The 24,117-nt window shown below is 40.4% G+C and overlaps 2 protein-coding genes across 2 annotated transcripts; both read right to left on the bottom strand.

Annotated features, from left to right (window-relative positions):
• Nucleotides 1–3,111: 3,111 nt before the first annotated feature.
• Nucleotides 3,112–6,590, bottom strand: LOC138608982 (uncharacterized). The gene is made up of 2 exons (XM_069681584.1): nt 6,077–6,590; nt 3,112–5,197 (listed from the first exon to the last, which is right to left on the bottom strand). Exons 1-2 carry the CDS (start codon nt 6,413–6,415, stop codon nt 4,685–4,687), a joined length of 852 nt encoding a protein of 283 aa, XP_069537685.1. The 5' UTR covers nt 6,416–6,590; the 3' UTR covers nt 3,112–4,684.
• Nucleotides 6,591–16,434: 9,844 nt separating this feature from the next.
• LOC138609261 (hemicentin-1-like) lies at nt 16,435–23,898 on the bottom strand. Its single transcript, XM_069681897.1, has 9 exons — nt 23,828–23,898; nt 22,938–23,210; nt 22,361–22,612; nt 22,021–22,179; nt 19,016–19,123; nt 18,832–18,909; nt 18,525–18,593; nt 18,352–18,419; nt 16,435–18,210 (listed from the first exon to the last, which is right to left on the bottom strand). The coding sequence occupies exons 1-9, from the start codon at nt 23,886–23,888 to the stop codon at nt 18,205–18,207; spliced, it is 1,074 nt and encodes a 357-aa protein (XP_069537998.1). The 5' UTR covers nt 23,889–23,898; the 3' UTR covers nt 16,435–18,204.
• Between the last annotated feature and the right edge of the window lie 219 nt (nt 23,899–24,117).

Here is a 24,117-nt window from a genome sequence, read left to right on the forward strand (position 1 = left end):
TTTGTGTTGAGGCTTGCGAGCGGAAAACCTGAGTGTTCCGTTTTCTTCTTAAAAACAGACATGTTGGTGGTCTGCTGTCTACACAATAAAAGACCCCGCTCATTTCCTCCCACTAATATCTTGTTCCCTCTGTGAGCTGATCAGTCAGTCCTCATGCTCCTGCAGCTCGTTCAAAAGACTAGAGATTATCTTTAATAAATGATGGCTTATTTCACGTGGATCCTCCCTTTTATTTGTAAGTTAATTTTACATTTATTTGCAGATTTTATTTTGGATAGCTACTGACTTTTGAGATAAGACAAAGCTTCACTTATACACTCATTGTTATTTTATTCATTGTGCATGCCAATGACATTCAGTCATGTGGTTGTGGTGACGACCAAAATATCAAAACTAAAGTGAAAGGCAGTGCTGGAGGAACTAAGTGTATCTTTAACTCAAGTAAGAGCACTAATCAATTATATGTTAATAAATATATTAACTAATCTATGTATAATAACTAATTAATATGTCAATTAAGTTATTGTTATTGTTAATCAGGCGGGCACAAAGTAAGTATTTGCAGATGACAACTTACTTTATGGAATAAGTCATCAGATTTGCCTTCAGACAGTCTGTTGGTGTGTTGTGGAGTGTTTTGTGGTTTACTTCATTTGTCTTGTCGTGTTTAAAGCATATGGCTCAATATGTTCTGATATATAGCCAATCTAAGTAATGGTTAACGCTTTAATTTTGAAAGAACTGGGCTTGTCCATATATGGGTACAGGAGGGGAAGGGTTATGGGTTTTACCAAAGAAAGATGGACAGACAACCACAACCACAAAAAAAACGTTTGACCTGCATGAACAATGGACTTCAATCATTGTTGATAGTAAATGTAGGCAAGTGAAGAGATGAGACTGTGCCACACTGAGCTGTGTCAGCAGTGCCTTCAAGTACCAGGATGCATTGCAAGCAGCCTTAGCCTCACTACTTTCCATTTTTTCTGGCTGGTATAAATACAATTGAATATCCAATCAGCCGACAGACTGTCTGTAACTGAAGTAGGCGTGGCCTCTTGGTTTGAAGCTAAACTTGAATTATTTCTTATGTCCAGCAGGGGGCGACTCCACTGCACCATCAAAGTCTGATTCTATAGAAGTCTATGAGAAAATGGTCCCCCTCCTCTCCTGATTTATTCCCTCAGTAAACATGTTCCTGATGAGTTTATGGTCTCAGTCTCTAGTTTCAAGTCTTCTTCAACACAGCATGATGTTCATTTAGTCAGTGGCGCTCCCATTTAGAGTCACACAGACCAGGAAGAGGGGAGGGTTTAGGGCGGGGCTACCTGCGATAACTGATTACTGTCCAAACTGACCTGAACTCCAGGAGTTTGGCGTGTTGGCCGTAGCCATCATGTTTTTGGAACCAGAAGTGACCATATGTGGTCGACAGGATGGATACGTATTGTTATGTGTCTGTTCTGGTTGACACCTCAGGTAGCCCCGCCCTAAACCCTCCCCTGCTTCCTGGTCTGTGTGACTCTCAATGGGAGCATCAGTGACTAAATGAACATCATGCTGTGTTGAAGAAGACTTGAAACTAGAGACTGAGACCATAAACTCATGAGGAACATGTTTACTGAGGGAATACATCAGGAGAGAAGTCGCCTTCACAAATGGGGACCTCTTTATGCAACCAGTGGTCGCCCCCTGCTGGCCATTTAAAAGAATGCCCGTTTAAAACACATTCTCATCTGGTTGAAGAAATTTGAACCTGTTTGAGCAAACAGTGGAGTCACCCCCTGCTGGTCATTCAGAGGAGAGACGGGATTGTCCACAGTATCCACAGCCATAAAATATCAGTCTCAGACTAACAGTAAAGTTGTGTCTCATATTTCATATGTTCTACATACCTCCCCCTCCTCAGGTGCTGCAGGAGCTCACCTGTCTTCAGCCTCACCTGTTCTCCGGTCTGCACTGCGGGTTCAGCCAGGTCAGAACGTCTCTCTGACCTGTAACCTGACGTCCAGCAGCGAGATCACCTGGTACCTGCTGTGCTCAGATCAGCTGCTGCCTCTGCTGACCGTCACAAGCAGTAATATGGAACTCAACGACACAGTGAACTTCTACCCCGCAGACAGCGGACGCATCATCACGAAAGGAGCTGTGAAGGAGGGACTGGTCGGTCTGGAGATCCTGCAGGTGAAGAAGGAGGACGCCGGGCTGTATTTCTGCTCTTGGCAGTATGAAGGACGCATTTATGTCAACAGAGGGATTCACGTGGCTGTTCATGGTAAAGCCCGCCTCCTCCATGTTAACAGATGGGACATGGGTCAAACTATAAAATCAAAATACACGTCAAACATGGTTTCTGTCATTATAGTTAGTTCTTATCATGCTGATTTATGTCCAAGTGTTCATTTTTTTGACAACCTTACTTTTAATTAGTTATTTGATGCTATAAAAAGGGGGTGTGGCCTCATGATTGACAGCTCTCTTGACAAATGGGGCTCCTGCAGCGTTCTGTTCCCAAGTAGCAGAGTAGAGGAGGAACGGCGAGAGGAGACGTAACTAACACTAACACTACAGTCAGTGAACTTTCCATCAGCGTGAATATCTGCTTCAGACCGACACAAGAAGCTGTTCTGCTGCAGACTGAGCCCACCTGAGGGCTCCAACACGCCAAGGACACCTGAGGGCTCCAACACGCCAAGGACACAAGGTAAAGGTGTGTTAACTCTTTCTGTATTTTGTGCCTGCAGGAGGTGAGCTGGAGCCAACAGCGCAGCCATGTTGGAGTTTGGGAATCTGCATTCTTCTAGCTTCACTCTTCGTCTGTTTAATCTTCATCGTTGGATTCTTCCTGTGCTCAGGTGTGTGTTTGTGTCCTTTACTTGTATCTTTCTAAGGACTGAAAGTTTAGACGTTAGGAGAGAGGACATTTTTGATGTTTTTTTGGATTAGTTTTGTTTGGGCATGTGATCCTCGACTCTGACCCAGGGCCCAGATGTAACAATTTTACATTGATGCTGTAAAAATTATACCGTGTAGATTACAACATACCCTAGATTTTATAGTGTAAAGTTTGGAGGCATGACACATTAAAGTATCAACTGAAAATCGTATATATATCACTTTATTAATAACTGGAGAAAGATCCGCACACATGATTTTATTACACACAAATTCTGTTAAGCGTCTTCACATATTAAATGGAAACAGGAAGTCATTATTCCCTGTGCAAAACAACTGTGCATCCTTTATTTGTGGGAATTGTAGTCCTATTATAATGAAAAATATGGAGACAGCATGTGACACAAACAAACCCCTCCTTAAAAATAACAGAAACGATACTATGATTAACATCAGCCCATAAATCAAACACAGACGTTCAAGTTATTTTGTGCAATAAGAAAAAAAAAACAGCTTTTAAATCTGCAAAATAAATGAGAACTTTAATAACCCAGTGTCACTACTCTGCAGAACTTTGTTTAAAGAAACAATCCCATTAAATACCACTAGAAGGCAGCATTACTCAACCCCTCAGATGCATAGGACCATCTTTTTTTGTTCCTACAGTCTTTTCCTACATTTGAACGCATCATTTAGAGATTTTTTACAGAAACAAACCATGCTTGACAAAATTCATTTTCTAAAACTTCCACTTGTAAATGGTAATACTATTGTGTGTGAAACGGACCCTCAAAGTTAAACAGATTTCTAAAGAGTCTGTAGAAACTTTAAACTAACAATAAGGCAGCTTAAAAAAGAAAGAAAGTCCCTCGTACGGTAACTCGGTGAAGTAGGTGAGGTTTGACATTTGAAGGGGAAAAACAGCTTTATGTTTTGTAATATTGTATTATCTTACGTCCACATAGTGTTTTTTTCTGGCTGTAATGTGAGCGCTGGGACAAAGTGTCTTTCTGTTTTATTACCCAACTCAATTATTTCATCTACGTCTTTAAGATGTTAATTCACGAAGAGCATGACGGTGTTTTTAAGCAGAAGTGCAGAAGACCATATTTCTACAACAGGATAGAAACCTAACAATGCGTATTGTTACGTTGTAGCAGAGACCTGTCAATCACTGGTAGCCCCGCCCTAAGCCCTCCCCTGCTTTCTGGTCTGTGTGACTCTAAATTGGAGCATCAGTGACTAAATGAACATCATGCTGTGCTGAAGAAGACTTGAAACTAGAGACTGAGACCACAAATTTATTAGGAACATGTTTACTGAGGGAAGAAGTCGGCTTCACAAATGGGGAAGAATGCCGGTTTAAAACACTTGTGCATTTCCTTCACTTTTGAAACCAAGATGCTTCATCCACTTACAATCCCTTCTTTGCAATAAAGGCCAAGACACAGACTAGAAGCTGAATGGAGCCTGTAGTTATTCACTGTCAACCAATTATGTCAAAGATGCAGGAAGAACAACAGAGACACAACAACTGCGGGCGTTTCACAGAATATAACTCCATTCTGAAAAACTTCCAAGATCGCTCTCTCCTTCTTTGGAGTAATTAAAGAGGCTGACGCTCAGAAAAAAAGACTATGTGGACACAGACTTATTTTAGTTATTTTTACATCCCTAAATAAACATGAGCTGCGTTTGAGATTTTTCAGTGGGATTTATCAGTGGAGAATGAGTTAATTTGTTATCATAAAAACCTTAGAAGAAGTAGAAGACGGGTGGATCAGGTCCCTCACACCTGCCTGAGCAGCAGCCCGTACGGACGGATGGACTCCTGCACGATGGCTCTCGTCTTGACGTCTGTGCAGCCTTCAGGGACGTACACCAGCCAGATGTCTTCTCTCTGGCACTTCTCCCTCTTCTCCGGGTTGATGCGGTTCTGGAGGACCACTTGGTACGACTTCCCGTCCGCTCTGGACTTGAACTTCTTGCAGTACTTCTCCACCATCTTGATATCCGGCGTCGAGTAGACCCCTCTGCCCTTCGTCTCCCCTGTGACCAGAGAGGCGGCAGCAGCATCCAGGAACTTGGGGTCGTCGTTGGCGGAGGCCCCTCCGCGGGTGCAGATGATGCCGAGGGAGCCGTCCATGTTGTGTCCGTGGTACGAGACGGGCCAGGCGTCCTTTCCCGTCCCCAGCCAGACGTCCCCGCCCTCGTACCTCTGCTGGACCCGCAGGGCGACCCGGTTCCACCCGCAGGGACGGACGTACGGCTCGTTACCCCGCAGGAACTTTGCGTTGCCATCCTGGAGAGGATAGAGGGGAAACACACGCTTATAAGAAATGCACACAGGCTACATGCTAATCACAATGATGTCAGAACCATGATCACCTTAACACAGGTAGACATGTTGTCAACTGTCATTCATTCACTTCCTCATTCCCTCCCTCTCTCCCTCGCTAACACACCTCCGGCCTCCCTATCAATCACTTCCCTACTCACTTAGAACCTCACTCATTCATTTACTCGCTCCCTCCTTCCCTCAATTACTCACCCACTTATTCAGTCATTCCTTTCCTAATTCCTCCACTTCTTCCCTCCCTCTAGCTCAGTCACTTCCTCACTCACTCACTTCATCACTCCCTCATTCACCGTCTTTCTCTCCTTTCATTGCACCCTCCCCCCTCCCTCACTTTCTCATTAATTCACTCCCTTCCTCACCCACTCATTCCCTCCTTTCCTAACCCACTCACCCACTTACTTTCTTACTCACTCACTACCTACCTTATTCCCTTCCTCACTCACTCCTTCACTTCATAACTTCCTCCCTCCCTAACTTCTCCCTTCCTGATTTCTTACCTTCTTTCATCCCTTCCTTCTCACTCACTTCCTCGCTGTCACACTCACTCACTCATTTACCTATTTACTCCTTTCCTCCCTCCCTCCCACCCTCATTTAGTCACTCCCTTGCTTCTCTCCCCTCTCCTTCCCTCCCTCACTTAAGTTCAGTAAGAACGAGTATCACATTCAAGATTTAGCCACAAAAGAGACATTTACATCCAGATGAATTACAACACAAACACTGTCTGAGAGCAGGAAGCTAGTGTGGAACATGAGTTAGAGTGTAGGAATGTGCAGAGTCATATGACCTCAGGTTACTGTTAGGTAACCTGTGTCCTCTCACCTTGATGTTGGTGAAGTCGTAGTCGAACTGTGGGTGGAAGAAGTCCGCAGGGTTTATCTTCAGGGTGGTCCTGAGGCTCTCCGCCGGCCCAGCGGTGGACGGGCCCTCGGTCAGCTGCGGGGGGGAGCTGTACAGGTCCCGCTCGTCCACATCCTGCAGGGACAAAGTCCCTAAACTGGGGTACTCCAGCTCCTTAAACCCCTCCTGCTTGTAAAACTCCCTGAGGGCCACGACGTTGACAAAGTCCTGCGGGGTGAGCTGGGAGGCTCCGCTGGTCTGCTCCACATTACAGCCAGAAAGAGCTGACAGGGCGTCCAAACACAGCTGAGTGTCCGGCATGGTGCTGACAGGAAGATCAGGGCAGGAAACTCGACAGCTCTTTCTTCCTTTACGGAGAAAAAACGTCTTTTTCCTCTTGACTAAGTTTTCAGATCTGCTTTTACTTCAATAAAAAGTAGAAAAGGAAGAGCTGCTTTCTGCCGGCTGCCTCGACATAAACAGCTTGCCCTAGTTTCACAATCATTCTTTCACTTTCACTTACTGACTGGGAGAGTCTTTTCCTGAAAGTCACAGCCTGCTCTGGTATGAAGGCTGGGCTTCTATTCAGATACCAAAAGTTATGGCATCGCTCCAGTAGACTGCTTTAGCTGATGGCCGAGTAACAGGCTGTAATGTAATCCTCAGGGGCAAATGCAACAGATCATAGTACATACAAGGATATACTGAATGTTTTTAAATCTGTGCCCTATTTCTTATACATGTTCTGGGGTCTGGGTGACTTACAGGAGTTGCTGCCATAGATCATGAAGGCTGACTGCTGCAAAACCGTCTGTAAAGGCTGTGAAGTAATTCCTTTGATAAATGTTCTGGGTCAAAGGTCGTCCACTAAAAGTTCTTGTTGTTTCCGCTGACAGGCTCAGATTGTTCTTCTAAGTGTGTGACAACATGACAGAAAGGATCCCTACAGAGATAGACCTTTTTGTTACAGAGGAAGATGATTGTTTTAACCACACACAGACGTTACATCGCTCTCTGCAAACACACCAGACTCCATTGACAAAAGCATGTATTTTGACTTGCAGGGTTTCTAATCTACCTCTGCTTTGATCAATTAAGTTTGTGTTATTGTTCTACTTTGGTCTTATAAATTGTTAGTTCAGATCCAGCTTAATATTTGTCCAACACCAATTACACAAAGAAAACTAAGGCAACTAATATATAAGCAGCCACAACTAGAAACTCCCTGCAAGGTAAAATTCATTTTTTTGTCAATGGAGTCTGGTGTGTTTGCAGAGAGCGATGTAACGTCTGTGTGTGGTTAAAACAATCATCTTCCTCTGTAACAAAAAGGTCTATCTCTGTAGGGATCCTTTCTGTCATGTTGTCACACACTTAGAAGAACAATCTGAGCCTGTCAGTGGAAACAGCAACAACTTTTACTGTTTGCACTTTGATCAGGAGGGATTTCTCATTACAGCCCGTTTTGCAGCCGTCTGCCTAAGCCATCAAATCAAGAAACTATAAGTTTTGTTTTTTTAGACCATCAAACATGTAAACAATGCTTTTTCAAATCATCTGTAACTACCCAGTAAAGATCATTTTGATTTTGTTTACTTCTTCTTTCTCTGCAGGTAAATCAGCTGTTTGCTGCTGTAGAGGCGACAAGAGTCCAAAGGTCACAGAGGTCAGTAATGACGTGTCTCATGCTGCATTTTAACATGATGTGATTTTTATTAAATTACATTAAAAAACGCTCTTTTTACTCTTTTTTTGTTTTTTACTTGACATACTACTGTATAACTAGTGAGCTATTTTTTTCGGGCCTTGTCATTTCATGCAAACAGTTAAAATAATAAACTTATTTATCCCATTAAACATATCTTCTGGCTAGAAATACAAGTTCCCAGATTTAATATTAAAGAAATGATCAACTCATAAAGTTTCACCTACATTCACTTTTTTTTCCCTTCTGTTTTTTCTTTCGTTATTCATTATCACCAACGTAAACAGTGGTGTACCACAGGGCTCTATTCTTGGTCCTCTGGATTTCTGACATAATATTTCACCTCATGGCCAAATTATGGCCTTCAAGACTTCACTTTTGGTGTATTTTTGTTTGCCAATACCGAACCATTTAAATGCTTCAGGCCTGATTTCAGGTTCTGTAATTTAAATTTTTTCTACATACACAAATTATTTCATAAAGTAATATTATTTTTTGTTTGTTTTTATTTTGACACAAGAAAAAAATATTCCGGTAGCTGTTTTTATAAAGGAAGTTACGTATCTGAAAGTATGCATTAAGGACGTCTATAACTAGAAAATACAGACTTTGAACAGGAAATAAATGATACAACCTAAAGACTTAATATTGCTGTTTGTTCTTCTTGAAGAGACCTTTTTTAACCCGCAGTATAATTAGTTTTATGTCCCTGCAGGATGTATCTTTGCATTATTCCAGTCTGAAGCATGCAGAGAAGCCCCGCCCCTCTGACAGAAAAGGAGGCCCAGGATTGGTCAAAAATGAAGTCACATACTCGACAGTAGCCAGTCGCATGCACCCAAATGGATCACATGGCCACTGATTATGTTGGTAACTGCTCACAATTTGAATGTACATCTATTTAGATCTTTTTGAACTTATTTCACTATCTTGGTTTCTCTATATTCAAATGCAACACACTGTGAGATTCTGTAAATATGATGATCTACTTTACTTTTATATAACTATCTTTTGCTTTCCTACAACCATTTATGTCCACAAACACACCACAGAAGAATGTGAAAATGTTGATGTAAAAAGTGAATTTGTACATACTCTACATGGAGTCACATGTAGCATCCATTGTTTTCTCTGTACTGCACTGTGATGACTGACTGTTGTTCATGTTTCTGTCAACATATTATTTTAGTTTCTAATAAATACATTAAGATAAAAACTCCTAATGTGGATTTATTTACAGCCTAACTTTTATGAGATGCTTGTTTATAAAAACATAATCACGATCAAACATCATACAAAACTTTTTCAACATTTTTAATCAGTATGTTTTTGCTAAAACCATTTAATAATAACATTTCTAAAACTTTCAAAGTTGTGTTGTTTTTTTTAACAACCCTCAAGTTCCAAAGGATGATCTTTTACCTGAATTTTTCTAGCTTTGACTGATTGTTCTCAGGGTTGTAAGGATCTTAACTTTGCAGGGTTGTTTTTCTAGTTGCAAACTTATGAAAGTAGATTGGATGACAAACAGCAGATATTAATAATAGGAGATTGAATGTATACTGAAAAAACATTTCAATGCCACTTCAGAGAATTCACCAGTAAATAGGTTTTTGACAAATCTGGTCAATAACAAAATTATTGCAATTGTGAGTGTATACAAATTTCATAAAACCATCCTTGTAAAATGTAGGGAAACACATGAAAAGGTATGACTCTCACGTTTAATGTAAGAATGTAAAACAAGCAACTGCTTAGCTTAGCATAAAGACTGAAAGAGCTAGCATGGCTCTATCCAAGGGTAAAATATCCACCAACCAGCCCTCTAAAGCTCATCAATTAAAACATTTATCTTGTTCATTTAACCCGTACAGAAACCAAAGTGTAAATACATTAAACGTGGTTTTCGACACGGAACGAGTCTGGTTTTAGTTTTCCTATGTTACTATGAAAATGAAGAAGCCAAAGGTTGAATGATTCCTTTAAATACAATTCATTTTTAGTTGAGCTTCAAATCAACATTAGGGAGACGTAAAGAATGTGTGTGTTTATGTACTGTGTGTTCTTCTGCAATAAGAATTTCACTTGAAATGATACAAATGTCAAATAAGACACAATATGTGAATCAGTTTGAGCAGGAGTGAACTCGATGTACGTGCAGGCTGTGTGTTTCTGTTTGGTTCATCTGGCTGCAGGTTGTGTGATGACAGAAGAGTAGATGACGTTGTGGTGGTTCTGATCCGGTGGAGTCCTGCTGGGTCTCTCCCTCCAGTTCTGCCGGCCCAGAGAGGCGTAGTGGATCGTCTCCTCGGGCAGAGGCAGACCATCAGGAACCTCCCGCTCTGCAGAGAGATAAAAGGACGACGGGTATGTTTGAGGTGAGAACAGACCTGGAGATCATTTAAAGGTACAGTACAAAGGTCAGGTGGTGTTTCCAGTTTGTGTGTTGGGTGTTTTCCACGGCTGCAGCTCGGTGTCTTCAGGCCTCTGTGAAGCTGCTAAACACAAATCATCATACCCAAAAAATACATCATGATTTCACATATTTAGAGGAACGAAAACACCTGAAAATCTGTTCTTTTTACTGTATTTTGAACCTTTTGGACTCAATCGGCAGTCATGATTTACTAAACCAACACTTGTGGCTTTCCATACTTCAGACGACCCACCTGCACAGCCGTACTTCCTCTCCCTCCTGCACTTTATGCTGATCAGTAAAACACAGACAGCAGCCAGTAGGAGGATCATTAACCCCAGCCCGACCACAGCGACCATCAGCAGGACTGAGAGAGACACCAGACACAACATACGGTCAACAAAACATCCGAAAGGTGAGAAAGCGGAAGGTATGTGGAGCGTAGGAAGCTGACCAACCGTTCTCAGATCTCGCCTTCTCCTTCTTCTTTGTTTCAGCTGAAAAACAGAGCAGGAGGGTTATGAAACCCACAAATAGAAACCAAACGTCATACACAGTTACAGTTACACAGTTCACTACCTGTTTTCATCACGGCTGGTGTTGCAGTTTTGCTGGTTTGCAGGATGCTGGTCGGCTCTGGCTGCACTGATAATGCAGTGATAATGTTTTTAATTCATGCCATCACAGAGTACATTTTGTTTCCTCTAAAGGTTTAAGATCAAGACAATCAGCAGAAAAAGAAAGAAAGTAAAGGGAGTAAGAAGAAGTAAGTAAGACTTAGAAGAAAACATTCAAGGCAGTTTTGTAGAGCTTGAATCCACTCTGCATGTGATTTCTCTAACTATAAACAGTCTGTCCATTCATTCAAAAAATCTGGGAAAACAGTAAATATTCCTAAAAATATTAAAGATATAAATGCTTAAATTTGTAGCAATTAAAACATAACTCCAGCTCCACAAACAGTAAGATAACCCACCTGTCAGGACAGTGAGTCTGGCCAACAGTTTTACATTGCACAGATAGTCTCCAGCGTCCTCTGGCTGCAGGTCCTGGATCTGCAGGGCATCGTTCCCATAGCTGAGCCGGCTCCCCTCCCTCTCTGGTTTCACCGTACCGTTTTTGAACCAGGTAAAAATGAGCTCCCCCCTCCCTCTCTCCCTCCTCCGATAGAACCGCCTATGTTTGGGTTTGTTGGTGCTGTGGCAGGGGAGCAGCAGCGTCCGGCCTGCAGACACCCTGAGGTCATGGCCTGAGGGGAACAGAAAGAAATCAGAATATAAATCGGAATCAGAAAATGTATTTTAATTAGGATGACTCATTTTGATGGCATGTTGATGGCTGGTGTTTGTGACAAACTCAGACTGTGGGAACATTAACTTTTAAACTTTCAAATAAAGTCCCTCCCCAGAGTTCAACCCTCAACATCCTCTTTTTACACAGGAACAACATCAAAGAAATGTTTTAGAGGAGGATATTTCACAATAGCTTCCAGACTGATTTACTTCCCCCTGCGGCCGGTGGTTTCTGTTGGTTCTATGGAAAAAGCTGGTATGCTTGCAATAATTTTAAAAATAAATGTATAGCAACTTTTGTGCAAAGAGGAAGCCTGAAGTGCTTCACAAAACAAGATCGGGCTAATAAGGTTAAGATCACAGTCTAAAATCACTGTAACATTTCAATTTGTTTTAACAGGCTGGTAAAAATTACTCTTTTCAATTCAACGATATTATGACTTCATATTTTACTGAGAGGGAGCATGAAAAAAGAAAACTGAAAAGGTCCAAGATTGCTTCCCTGAGGAACACCGTATTCAGTATCAAATAGTCCGACAGACTTTTAATTATATCCTTCTTTCCCATAATGCAGTACTCATAGCTCCACATTCAGCATACCTGTGAGCACCTGCAGCTCGGCCACCAGCCTCTTGTTGCAGCGATACTCCCCGCTGTCAGAGTCATCAAGCTTCAGGATGAGGAGGCTGCCGTCGGACTGTAGGAGGTAACGTTCAGGTTCCCCCTTGGTCTCGTAGCGGTCCTGTCGGGTCACCGGGACCTTCCTGTCCTGATGAGTCCATACCACATCAGGGCTGTCAGAGCCGCCGCACCGCAGGCACACATGGTGATCCTCTGGGACTGATAACAGGAGCACTGATGGAGAAGCAAAATCAATCAATAAGTGAAACTTTATTTAAAAATCTTCATTGTTTTTTTAATTAGTAGTACTGACCAATCACGTTTCAGCAAGCTTTGGGTGCTTGCAGCAAAAACAGTCCATGTGAAAGGAGCAGAACAAATTCAACAATGATACCATCCTGGCTCCAATCGTTGGTCATCTGATGTGGATTTATCTTTTTATTAGTCTCTATAGTCAGACATCCACATGCACATGTGACAAACAATCTGTTCTTAGAGGTCTCCCTTCTCAAGTTACTAGTCGGGCCGAAAGCTCTTTATCACAAACCACTGGCAACAATGGAGGCCCTGAAAAGTTGGCCCTTGCTCCCCGTTGTCAGAAAATAGCTGATGGGTTCCGAGATTGCACAAGTGCTGATATAGAGTAAAATAGTGCTGAGACCTCTAACTTTCTCTACCACTCTGCCACAGCCATTGTTGTTGGGAATACAAGTTAATTTACATTGCAGCTGAGGCTCTTTGTTTAGTTTGATTAAAGCTGTAGTAGGTAACATTAAGAAAACGAACTTTTTGCTCAAACTGTCACTTTAAACATGCAGTCGTACATGAGAGAGATAATCTGTGAAGAAATCATGTTCCTCTGGCTCCTCCTACTGCTCCTAATGGCACTTGTACAATCAAACACTCCCGAAACACACAACCAATCAGAGCCGAGCAGTCTCTGCTGCTTCCCTCAGCAGCTGCTCGGCTGCTGTCAATCACACGCTGCGCAGCGCCACTCCTCCGCGCATGCTCAAACGGTCAAGCTCAATTTCTTCAGTGTGCGGCTGTGCGCAGCGTCAGTCGGTTTGTGTTTACCATGGCTACAATGGCTAAAAAACAACCACCGGGAATGAACAAACTGCCCATCCCTCCACAGCCAACTACGGCTTACACGACAAAGACCGTTACACCGAAGAAGATAAATGAGGAAAAGCAAGCTAAAAAGAAAGAGTGGGACCGAGACAGAAACAAAACCAGAGTAAACATTGGAGCAGCATTTCCGAGGTGGAGAGAGCTACGGGACCTGAGAGGATTAAAAAGCGATGTTGAGTTAGAGACTTCTGCTTGACAGGTAATTACCCCTGCTTCATTTCTGCTTTATTTGTTTTCAAAATGTCTCCACGTTGCTAAGATGTCTGCGGTTACTGTGATGTTACGTTGGTGTTGCAGTCGGGCTAACGTTAGCTTGTTTCCGCTGCTGCTGCTGTTGTTTCATGGCGGAGTGGCTGAAAATATCTTTATCAAGTGCCCAGGCAGTGTTACCGTTTCTGACTTTCTCCTGATAGTTCTGTGTGCCTGTGCTCTCACGGCTAAATGTTCACAACATCAGTGTGTTACTGCTTAGTTGGCTCTGTTGTTTTCCACAGTCTCTGTTAGCAAACTAAGTGCTGGTGGTTTTGCTAAATAGAATTAGCTGTAGATTACAGTTCACAGTAAAAACACTGATTTCCTCTGGTTTGATGTGTATTTGCTTCGATAGTGTTGGTGGTGTAATACAGCGGCTGCGGTTGTTGTCATTTCACGTTTTTACCGGTGTGTCCGCCATTGTATATCTGGCTTCTTCAGTTGCTGTGGTTGTTAACCTGCGCGCGCATGACAGCCTCTCCTGCAGGGGAGGACTGAGCGCCGCGGAGAGAGCGAGTGCAGGGACCTGGCGGTTGTAATCTTTCAAATTTTGGAGCAAAGTCAGCTCTCTTCTCCTTCTTACCTACTGCAGCTATAACATCAAAGGACTTAGCCACTGTGACATTACCCATTGTTTTTGTGACTGAATGTAGCCACGAGTTTGGGATTTGGACGCTGCCATCTTAGGCTGAGTGTCCATAACGCTGCTTTTTTCCCTGGAAGCGCCCACGACCTCAATTTCAGAGCGCTTCTCGACGGCGCTTACTGTTGCTAGGTTACGCAAGTTGTCTGACAGCACTTCCGCTTTTCTCGGGAGTTCGGGAAAATTTCCTTTAATAAAAGCAATTATAAGCACACAGAGAAATTTAAAACCAAGACGTCATATAACAATGGAGAGGAATCGTGTCCTGGCATTAGCTGTTACCTCAGAATCACACAGGCCAACAAATCAGTTGTCAACAATCAAACATACAGATAAAGTTTTCTCAAACCTGTAGACACACAAAAAAAGTAGCAAGAGTGCAGGACAATGTTTGTATTGCTTGCCAACAGTCCAATTTTAAGTTATGTTAGGAGCCAAATGAATGATTACATTTAAAAAAAAATATAATCTGTTGTTTTTTATACTATATGCTGCTTGTTGAACTGTTGTATAAAAGCAATATCATATGAAAGGGAGTGCTGTTGTGTGAGTGTGTATATCAGTAGGGCTGTGATCGGTCACAGGCAACAAGGCCACAGCTTGAGTGTCGAAGATAAATACAGCATTATCTTCATTTTCTTAATTTCTGTATTGTTATCGAATTGAAAACATGCGGATCATTGTATTTACATTTCCCAAGAATGTATCCTGCCATATGATGCGTCACTCATGTCCTGCTGATGGTGAGTTTTTAGCCTGTTTCCTGTTTTATCAGCTATTCTTTTTTATCTCATGGAAACATGCTCGCTGACGTCCAGTCAGCCTCAAATAACAATGTAGAAAACATTCAGTCAACTTTAATTATAGTTACTGTGAGAGTGATTCTATTCAAATTCAAAATTAAATTAGTTGAATGCTTCCAAGCATTTAAAGTCCATGTGAATAGAACAACTGTATGAGCAAAACAGATGTAAGTGCTGACAGTCAAAAGCTGGTTTTCTTTTTAAAACTACCATTTAAATGTATTCACAGAAAACATGATCATTCATATTTAGCAGTTTATGCTACTTTTTAAATGCAGAAAATATTCATCCTCTCTTGTTTATTGTTCATAAGTCACAGTACAAGCAAAAGGTGAACAATATTTTTACAACCTCTTCTTTGCAACTGTTACAAACTATTAAAAGGTAAGGTAAGCTAATTGATCCAAATTCTGTGGAGTTACAAAAATTCTTCAACAACAATAAGAATTCTACATTTATTCTGAAACATTCCAGCTCTCACACTGAAAGTAAAATGTATTTTGTCTTTCGTGTAATCATGAGTACTGCGAGCCAACATGTAACTAAAAGAGGAAATACACAACTGATAAAGACACACAAGCACAACTCAACAAGATGATAATGAGCTAAAATGTTATTAAAGATTCACGTTTACTGCAGCATATTTTGTAAACCCTTCTGCACATGTAACATGAAAAGAAAAAATAAAGGACATATTCATTTTAAAATGTGAAAAAAAGAAACATGATACCCAGCTGTACCTGTCGAGTTGTCCCTGCAGTGGATCAGTTTTGAGTGCAGGATTAAAATGTGACAGAAGAACATGAAACTGAGCATCTTCAGAGGATCAATATCAAACTGCAGAGCTGCTTCAGCGTGTGAGACACTTTTCCATTTACTCATCCCATCTCTTCTCCTTCCTCTTTCTACTCCTGCAGGGACTCTGTGAGGAGCTGTGCGTCATAAACAGGAGGTTTTTGTTCACAGTGTTCGTGATGCCTTCGGGTATTTCACTAAATCATGCATAAAAGAACGTATCTAAGTACATACTTAAGGTAAAAGGTTAAAGTAACACTCTAACAATTTGAGTCATTTAGTTTTATGCGCTTCTTTATGTTTTACTCCACTACATTTATCTGACAGCTTTAGTTTCTTTATAAATTAATACGACTGCAAACAGAACTTTTGCAGTGATTATAAAATGTAATATGTTTGCGGAGGCCCTGAAGGTCAACACTGGAAATTTCACGTAAGACAATGTTATTTTATGAAACATGACATTTTACAACAAGACATTTTACAAAATACAATTTTTTACAAGTTATCTTACAAAACACAACATTTTACTAAACATGACATTCTGAAAGAAAACATTTCACAAAACACATTCAACAAAACACACATTTTACAAAAAACACATTCAACAAAAAAGGACATTCCACATGTGATTTCAAAAAATACATTCATACAAAACAGAAAATTGTACAAAGCACAGTATTTTACAAAACACATCTTTTAAAACACAACATTTCACCAAACACAATATTGTACAAAACAAATTGTTATTTTGTGTTATATATTTGCAGATTTTTTTCTTTGATTTGAATGTTTTTGTAATATTTCAGAGGTTTGGACTGTTGGTTGGACAATACAAACACTGGGACTGCATTTGTCTTATAATCCGCCAAGTTAAAAATAAAAAGAGCTCAGCACACTGGGATAGAAACCAGCTGCTAAATAGCACGTTGGCCGTGTAGTGTGGAGCTTCACAGACAATCCAGCGCTCAAGTATACTCAGTGTAGGCAGCGCAGGCCAAACTTCGTAGATACAACACATGATGATGGTTGCATTAAAAAACATTGTGAGGACATTCAATCAATGGGTCTTTTTGTGATGCTAGTGGTTGGGTCACCTCAAACTACTTGCACTGTGCATAAGCAAAGTGAACATATAAATGCAAAGAAAGTGAATCACTGCGGTCAGAACCCAGTCAGTCTGCATCTCAACAACAGGCTAAAAATAGAATGAAGTACACCGCACAGAGGAAGTTTTGAGTGTAGGTGGGGCAGAACGTGTTGGCCAAATAAAGCCAGTACCCACTAGTAACCTGTACATTTAATATAGAGTCAGAAACAAGAAGAGAAAACAGCTTTGATGAAGTCTTATGTAAATACATGTTAATCTGAAAGGATCATTGTGAGTTCTCACGGCCTCCCACCTCCCTAGATCATGAAGCTCAGTAGAAGAGGAGCCAGTTTTGTTTCTTTGCATACACTGAAGATTATTATTTTGTAACGAAGGAAAGAAAACACAAGCTTTCATTCACGTCTTACTGTAATGATGCAAGTGCAAAACATACTGTGTGAATTTTCCCTGAGAGTGAGTTACACGCAAACACAGCGTGGATATAACCTACGATAGAACGAGGAAAGGGTGTTAACATCACCTATGTCAGGGCTGGTTGGAGAGTAGCCTGAGGTTCACATGCCACACTATCAGGAAGTGAGAAAACATCAGTGCACATTTAAAAAAAATCAGGTGTTACAACATCACCTCACGTGGCCTGTATGCTTTCCTCCCTCTGTATGTTTTAAATGGAGAAACATTGAGACATGCTCTCATGTATCTAAAGGAATCAGATGCATACATCTTTCCAGTGTGTTTCATGCTTTCAAAAAACTGTAAACACTAAAACATCCACTGTACAAATTTGATATATTTATAGTTGAATAACAATTTAAGATCAGATCAGAGATCGTGATGTTAGCTTTCAGATGCTCCCTCGCTATCTAAAATTAGATAGGAAGTGACCGAATGCTAACAGCTGTTAGCCATTAGCTAATGAAACATGTTGTTAAACCTTGAAATATGGCTTAATGTTTCTCAAAATGTTCACTACATATTGTCTAAATCTGGATGCTGTGAAGGATTTCATACATTTATACAATTTACAACCTGAAACGCAGCAGTAAAACATCATGAAGCATTTAAACACCCTGAGAGTGGCATCAGAGGAAATTGGCTGCCACGTGATTTGATCAATCGAGCTGATTCTGATTCCAAATATTTCTGAAGAAGCTCCATAAAGCGTAAAGTTTAACTATGAATTCCAAAACCAAGAAACTACTTTTCGAACTCTTGCAGAAGCAGGTATTTAAATGACAACTGCAGAATCTTCATCTCAAACCATAGAGGTCAGGTCGTTGTTGTCTCCAGGTGTTCTGGGTTTCTCCAGTAAGAAATACGTATTTTCAGTCTGCTGCGTCAAACCTGCAAATTGAGATGAAATTAGTCAACACAGTATTATTATAACTTCCTCCCCTTTAATATTTTTAAATGTATATTTGTGTTTCTGTAATCTCTGATTTGAAATGTAATCCAATTTTTCAAGGATCTAATGATTAAAGTTACCTTTATTATTTCCCCCATCAAAGTGTCTCCGATGCAGGAGTAGGGAGACTCATTTGGTAGCATTGTGTCTGTAAGAAAGTGAAATGAATATACGTCCTGTATCTTACCTGGAAAATATCATGAGAATACTTCTTTCAATGTTAAATGTGTGACTGTAAATGTTGAAGTATTACTTTTCATCTTAGCCATCGTAGGAAGATCAGAGATGGTGGAATACGTGAGATCAATGAGGTCTGATGTGCCTTTGAAACATTTACCGAAAAGCATAATTAAGCAGAACCAACGTAATTAATACAAAGTGAGAGAAGGTGGAAGCAGGAGAGGAGACATGACATTGTTATCTTGTAGAGGTTGGAATATTTAGAGGTCTGTTTCACTGACAATTCACGGCACATGAATGGAAGCAGAAATAACAGTGTCAAATTTAACTTCACAGCAGTCTCAGTTGTAATAGAAAGAGGAAGTTTGTCTTTTTCTCACCATTTGTTGGCCTCAGCTGTAATCCATCCCGTATCTCAGCGTAGACATGGCCTCCTTCTTCACACTGTGCAAAAACAACTGGGAATATGTTTTAAAAAGAGCTGTTTTATACAGTTTTATGAATGAAGAGATAATTTCCAAAAAATGATTCAATTTTGGAAAAAAAAGATACATTTTTATTCACCTTGCTTTTTAAATCTGCACCTTTTAATGTAGACGATGACGATGATGATGACAAGGAGGAGGAGGCAGGGGGCGGCTATTCCAAATACCAAACTAAGAGGTGGATTCCCTGAAAGACAAGGTAAGAAATAATAACTTATAACGTAACAATTCATCTTAAATGTTCTTTTCTGGTCTCTTGGTATGAGTTAGATTCGTTCACTGTCATCCTACCTGTGTTTGGGGGTTGTTTCGATTTTATAGTAGTGGTTGAAGCTGTTGCACTTGCCTTTCTACCTTCTGTGTGTCAATGTATTTATAACCAGTCAATTACGTCATATGTCATTACAATTTGAGTACTCTACAGTTTATTAACCTAAAAGCCAGCTGAGCACCTGGAACACACCTGATAATTAGCTAACGCTTAGCTAACGCTTAGCTAACGTAAGCAACTTGTGGACTGTGCCATCTCCTGACGTCCGGTGTCAAAGGAACTCATTTTTAACATAACACTAGTTCTTTGTGTTTTTACTCATTTCAATCGTCTTGACTTTAAAAATATACAGTAATATGGTTATTACTTGTGATGAGACAGAAGGAGACTTCTGACATGTCGCTAGCTTTGACTAACATAGCAGTCTCAGCTAGCAGCACTTGTTTTGCTAACGTCACAATAAATACCATCATTACGACGCTTTTAAACAGTAGTTATTTTGCCAGCCATGATACATGCAGTATAATTTATGTTAATTTTATAAAGTCCATATTTTGGCTGAATATTGAATCATGCTGTATGATCAGTGCATTGACGTGTTACTAGCTGAGAGCCGATACCACCGCTGTATCTGAGGCATTTCTAATACGGGTTCAGTTTCAGAGCAACTCTACAAAACATGACAAGACAAATCCAAAAAGTCCAATAATTACAGATATCTAACATTTTAATATTAAAATGACTTCCACAAGAACCCTATCAGATCGTCCCAAACTCTTGGATATCTGCAGAATCAGAATCAGGTTTGTTGCCAAGCAGGTTTACACATACAAGGAATTTGTTTTGGTGGTTTTGGTGACGCAGAACTAGAATAAAAATAAGTAAAAGACTTAAATAGAATAATATAAGAAATAGGCAATAAGAATAAAAATATCTTGCCTAGTTCTACAATAAAAGATACCTCTTTTGTAGCATTGATCATTCTTTAATCCAGTTTGTGGTATCTACATTAGGTCATTAATGTAATTCCTTCATTTAAAAAATAGTTTTAATGTTTTATCAATGTAATAGAGAATATCACACCATTTTTTCGAAGGGCCAAAACCATCTTAGTTTTTGTGATGAGTTGTCAACAGCATCAGCGTTCTCACTACATTAACCACTCGTGTGTGACTTCTCATGTTAGAACAAAACCTCAGAAGCTTCCTTTGAATACAGCTTTAACTCAGCGTGTCTTTAGTTTTTATCTATCTGCTGTACAGATCGATCACACATTTAACAATTTAATATTTAGATCAGTGTTAAGATACTATTCGCATTGCTTTCATCTCTGGATTTCTTGTTCTGCTGTTGTTTCTTTCATGTCGTGTCTTTGTTTGCCAGTGTTGTTAATGGTACAGTTGTTGCTGCTGTTGCAAGTGTTTTTCTTTTTGTAGTTGTTGTGAAAGTTGCTGGTTTTGAGGCTGCTGTGGATGCTGCTTTGTTATCTTCAGTGAAAAATAGATTCGATATTTAATCGAGGAAACGGAAATGCACTTTTCGACAGAGGGTGAGGAACTAATTCTGAAGAATGCAACAGTCTGTGGTTGTTTTCAGGTGCATCATTTAGCAGTTTTCTCACGACTTAAACCCGTTGAATGCAGAGGATGTTGTTTGGTTGATTTGAGTCACTGAACTTGTCCTCTTGGTGGAAATACAGAAAACACGTTACGTACTGTTGAGCCTCGTGTCAGTCGTCATATTTTTGTATTATTTGTTTAAAGTAATAGTTTTAAATTTTAACAAACAAACTTGATACCAATCTCATGCGGGTAAAAATGAAGCAACAGCCAGCCAGAAGCTAGTTAGCATAGCTTAGCTTAGCACAAAGATTGGACACTGATCACAGTTTTGCAGACTCAGGGATTCCTGATCGTAACCTGCTATCACGGCCTCTTGGATACGCAGAGCTCCTAAATTTGAATGTCATTCTTCCGACTTCAGTGTGTTCATGAGTTTGAAGTCGTGATGTGGAAACAACATGGACACTTTAAAGATAATGTGTTATGTTTAATTTCTTAGAGATACTGTGGAGACAGCTTAATGTGTGCAGCATTCTAATCCAAGACAAGTTTCTGAGGGGGGCACTAAAGTGCATCATGTCGTATTACTAATCTAGCTCACTCTACGTGTACAGCACCTAATGTTTACAACCCAATACCATATGACGCATAACATGAGAGTGAAATTATTGCAAGTACAAGAATGCATAAAGCACCTCTTGCTTTTAACACAACGTATACTTTCGTTTGCAATTTTCTATGCAATATAAAGAAGAGTAGAGTTCATCAGCTCATCAGAGTCATTGATGAGTAAATCGCCAAAAAAACGCCTCATTCTGAAAATCAAATGTACATGGCTGACTTTCTGTGATGATGATGAGAGACCTTTCTGTAGGTCTTGACATGATACATGGCGACAAACTTTCATACATGTAGTCAAAACCTACAGGGGCTGAATTTTTGAATATTTCAAGGGGGCGCTATGGAGCCATTCACAAAGCACTATTACATGTAAATGTCTCGCACTTCTGATGCGTGTGGAAAGTTTGGTGAGTTTTGGGGCGTGTCAAAGCCGTGATGTATACGATTCATTTGGCACCCACAAAGAGAAATGATCAGAATTTCATCACCCATCTGTGCTCGGGCCCGAACTATACAAAGACCCAAAGGCGACCACAGAGACACAAAGTCATTACACCTTTAAATCAGTTTAACAGGAAGCTCTGTTTGATCTTACGCTCCGTGTCCTTTTGCTCGTCTGGTTTGTCTGACCTGGTTTCCTTGTTGTAGTCGTTTCCATATTTGCCAGAGTTGGTGTCGTTGGCTCAGCTGTTGCTCTTGTTGTTGTTGTTGTTGTTGTTGTTGTTGGTGTTGTTGGTGGTGGTGTTGATCTTGTTGTTGTTGGTGGTGGTGGTGTTGTTGTGTTCTTACCTTCATTGTAGATTACAGAAAATATAAAGATCTTAGAGAACAAAAACAATCCAGTAATACAGAATGTATCAAATGAATTCACCATAATTGGAACACATTGACTTTTCGTGGTCGTCGAGCAACAAAGGTCTCACAGCTGAAACCACACAGAGCAGGGGGTTAACATATCTGTTGTTCTCACCTCTCTCAGACTGATCACCTTTGCTCACATTCAGATACGCAGCAGGTTTCCCACCACAGTAGTAAAGTCCAGAGTCTTTGAGCTTCAGTTTTATTATAGTCAGTGTCTGTCCGTCTGTTGAGACATGAAACCTTCCTCGTGGTTTTATTTCACCAGCGTCTGAGCTCCATGTTGGAACACCTGATCCTCCAGCATCAGGAGGGCAGCTCAGAGTGACGTTCATCCCTTCAGTAGCATTGTGTATTATTGTTCCTGTGCAGAAGATGATGATGAAGTTTAACTTTATTATTATCACTGTATTGAGATGCCATCAGAGAGCAGACACGGAGGCAGTTTTATAGATTAATAATCGATTTCATTTCAGTTTATGTGACGTATGATGAAAAGGTAACACACCAGAAAGCAGAAGTAAAATAAAGAGCTTCTCAACCACAGAATCGGAGAGTAAATGTTCCAATGAAAGAGAAAGTATTCAAGCTAGAGGTAATGATTGAAATATATTGACATTTGTAGTGTATCATTAGATTATAAGGTGAGAAAACCAACATGGAACAACATTATTAAGGTTTAAAGTTACCTGATAGAATGAGATCCACGGCTGATTCATTATTACACAAGTATCTTCCAGTGTCTGAGAGGGAAACTCTGAGAATGTGCAGTGACTTATCTGCCAATGTACTGTATCGTTTGTGTGGGTCATCAATGTGTCTTGTCTCCCGATCACCATCGATTGTAAGTATGTCCGTTTTGTGTCCATCCCTCTCTCTGCTCCACGTCAGTTTACCCTCCACAGATTGAGAACAACGCAGAACGACTGATTTCTTCTCCTCGACTATTTGTTGGATTATTGCTGCAAAAGAAACAACTTTAGATGAAGAAGCTTCTGTCTTCATATTGTCAGCATGCAGAGTCACATTTAACTTCATGTGCACTGAATGTGACCTTGTTAAATGAATGTCCTTCATTATATTCTGACATTAGAATCACATTTGACTAAAGAGGGTCAAATTAAATGGTGCTGGTTCGTCTAAATAAGCTCCAGTGATAATAAAAAATAACTTCAAACCTTTAACTTTTAATGCACCAGTGTCAAAGCTGATCAATGCTGAAGTTTCATCTTCAGGCGTCAATAAGAAAAGAACTTTACTGGTATAAAAGCAGCGGTCAGATCTCTAAGCAGATGAGGATTTAACTTCAGGAAAAATACATTGTCTAAGTATTTTATACTCTGAATAAACTAAACATTAATGAAATGAGTCCCAACAATGAATTATTATTTCTTTGCACATTTTCATCACCAGCAAATCTATCAAGACTATTAACGCACTTCCTGAAGTTGTTTCTCACGCTAACATCAGCTGTTAGATTTCTCGTCAACACTTTGTATACGTTGGACTGAAACTAAAAACATTACACACCAAGATTAAGAAAATAAAGGAAGTGAAAAAATGTATAATAAAGTCTTACCTGCAGTGACGTTACAGCACAGAACAAGTGCTAACAGAGAGCTGCGTGCAGTCACCTCCATCTTCACTCTGACTCGTGTTCCAAACAGTGACCACAGTTTCTATCAGGAACTCAGCTGTCTGTGTGTAAAGGTGTGTTCCTCTAACAAAGACACCACATAGTCAACTCATCAGTGTCTCTGTCTGTTTCATGCTGTGGTTAATGAGAGCTGATGTTTCCTCTTCTTTACACCAGTAACAACACCTACATCACCTCGAGCAATGGAAGGAAAGAATACATACTGCATCACA

Source organism: Semicossyphus pulcher, unplaced genomic scaffold, assembly GCF_022749685.1.
Source record: "Semicossyphus pulcher isolate SPU_LCO1_2020_fin unplaced genomic scaffold, fSemPul1.0.p SCAF_5, whole genome shotgun sequence".
NCBI lineage: Eukaryota > Metazoa > Chordata > Actinopteri > Labriformes > Labridae > Semicossyphus > Semicossyphus pulcher.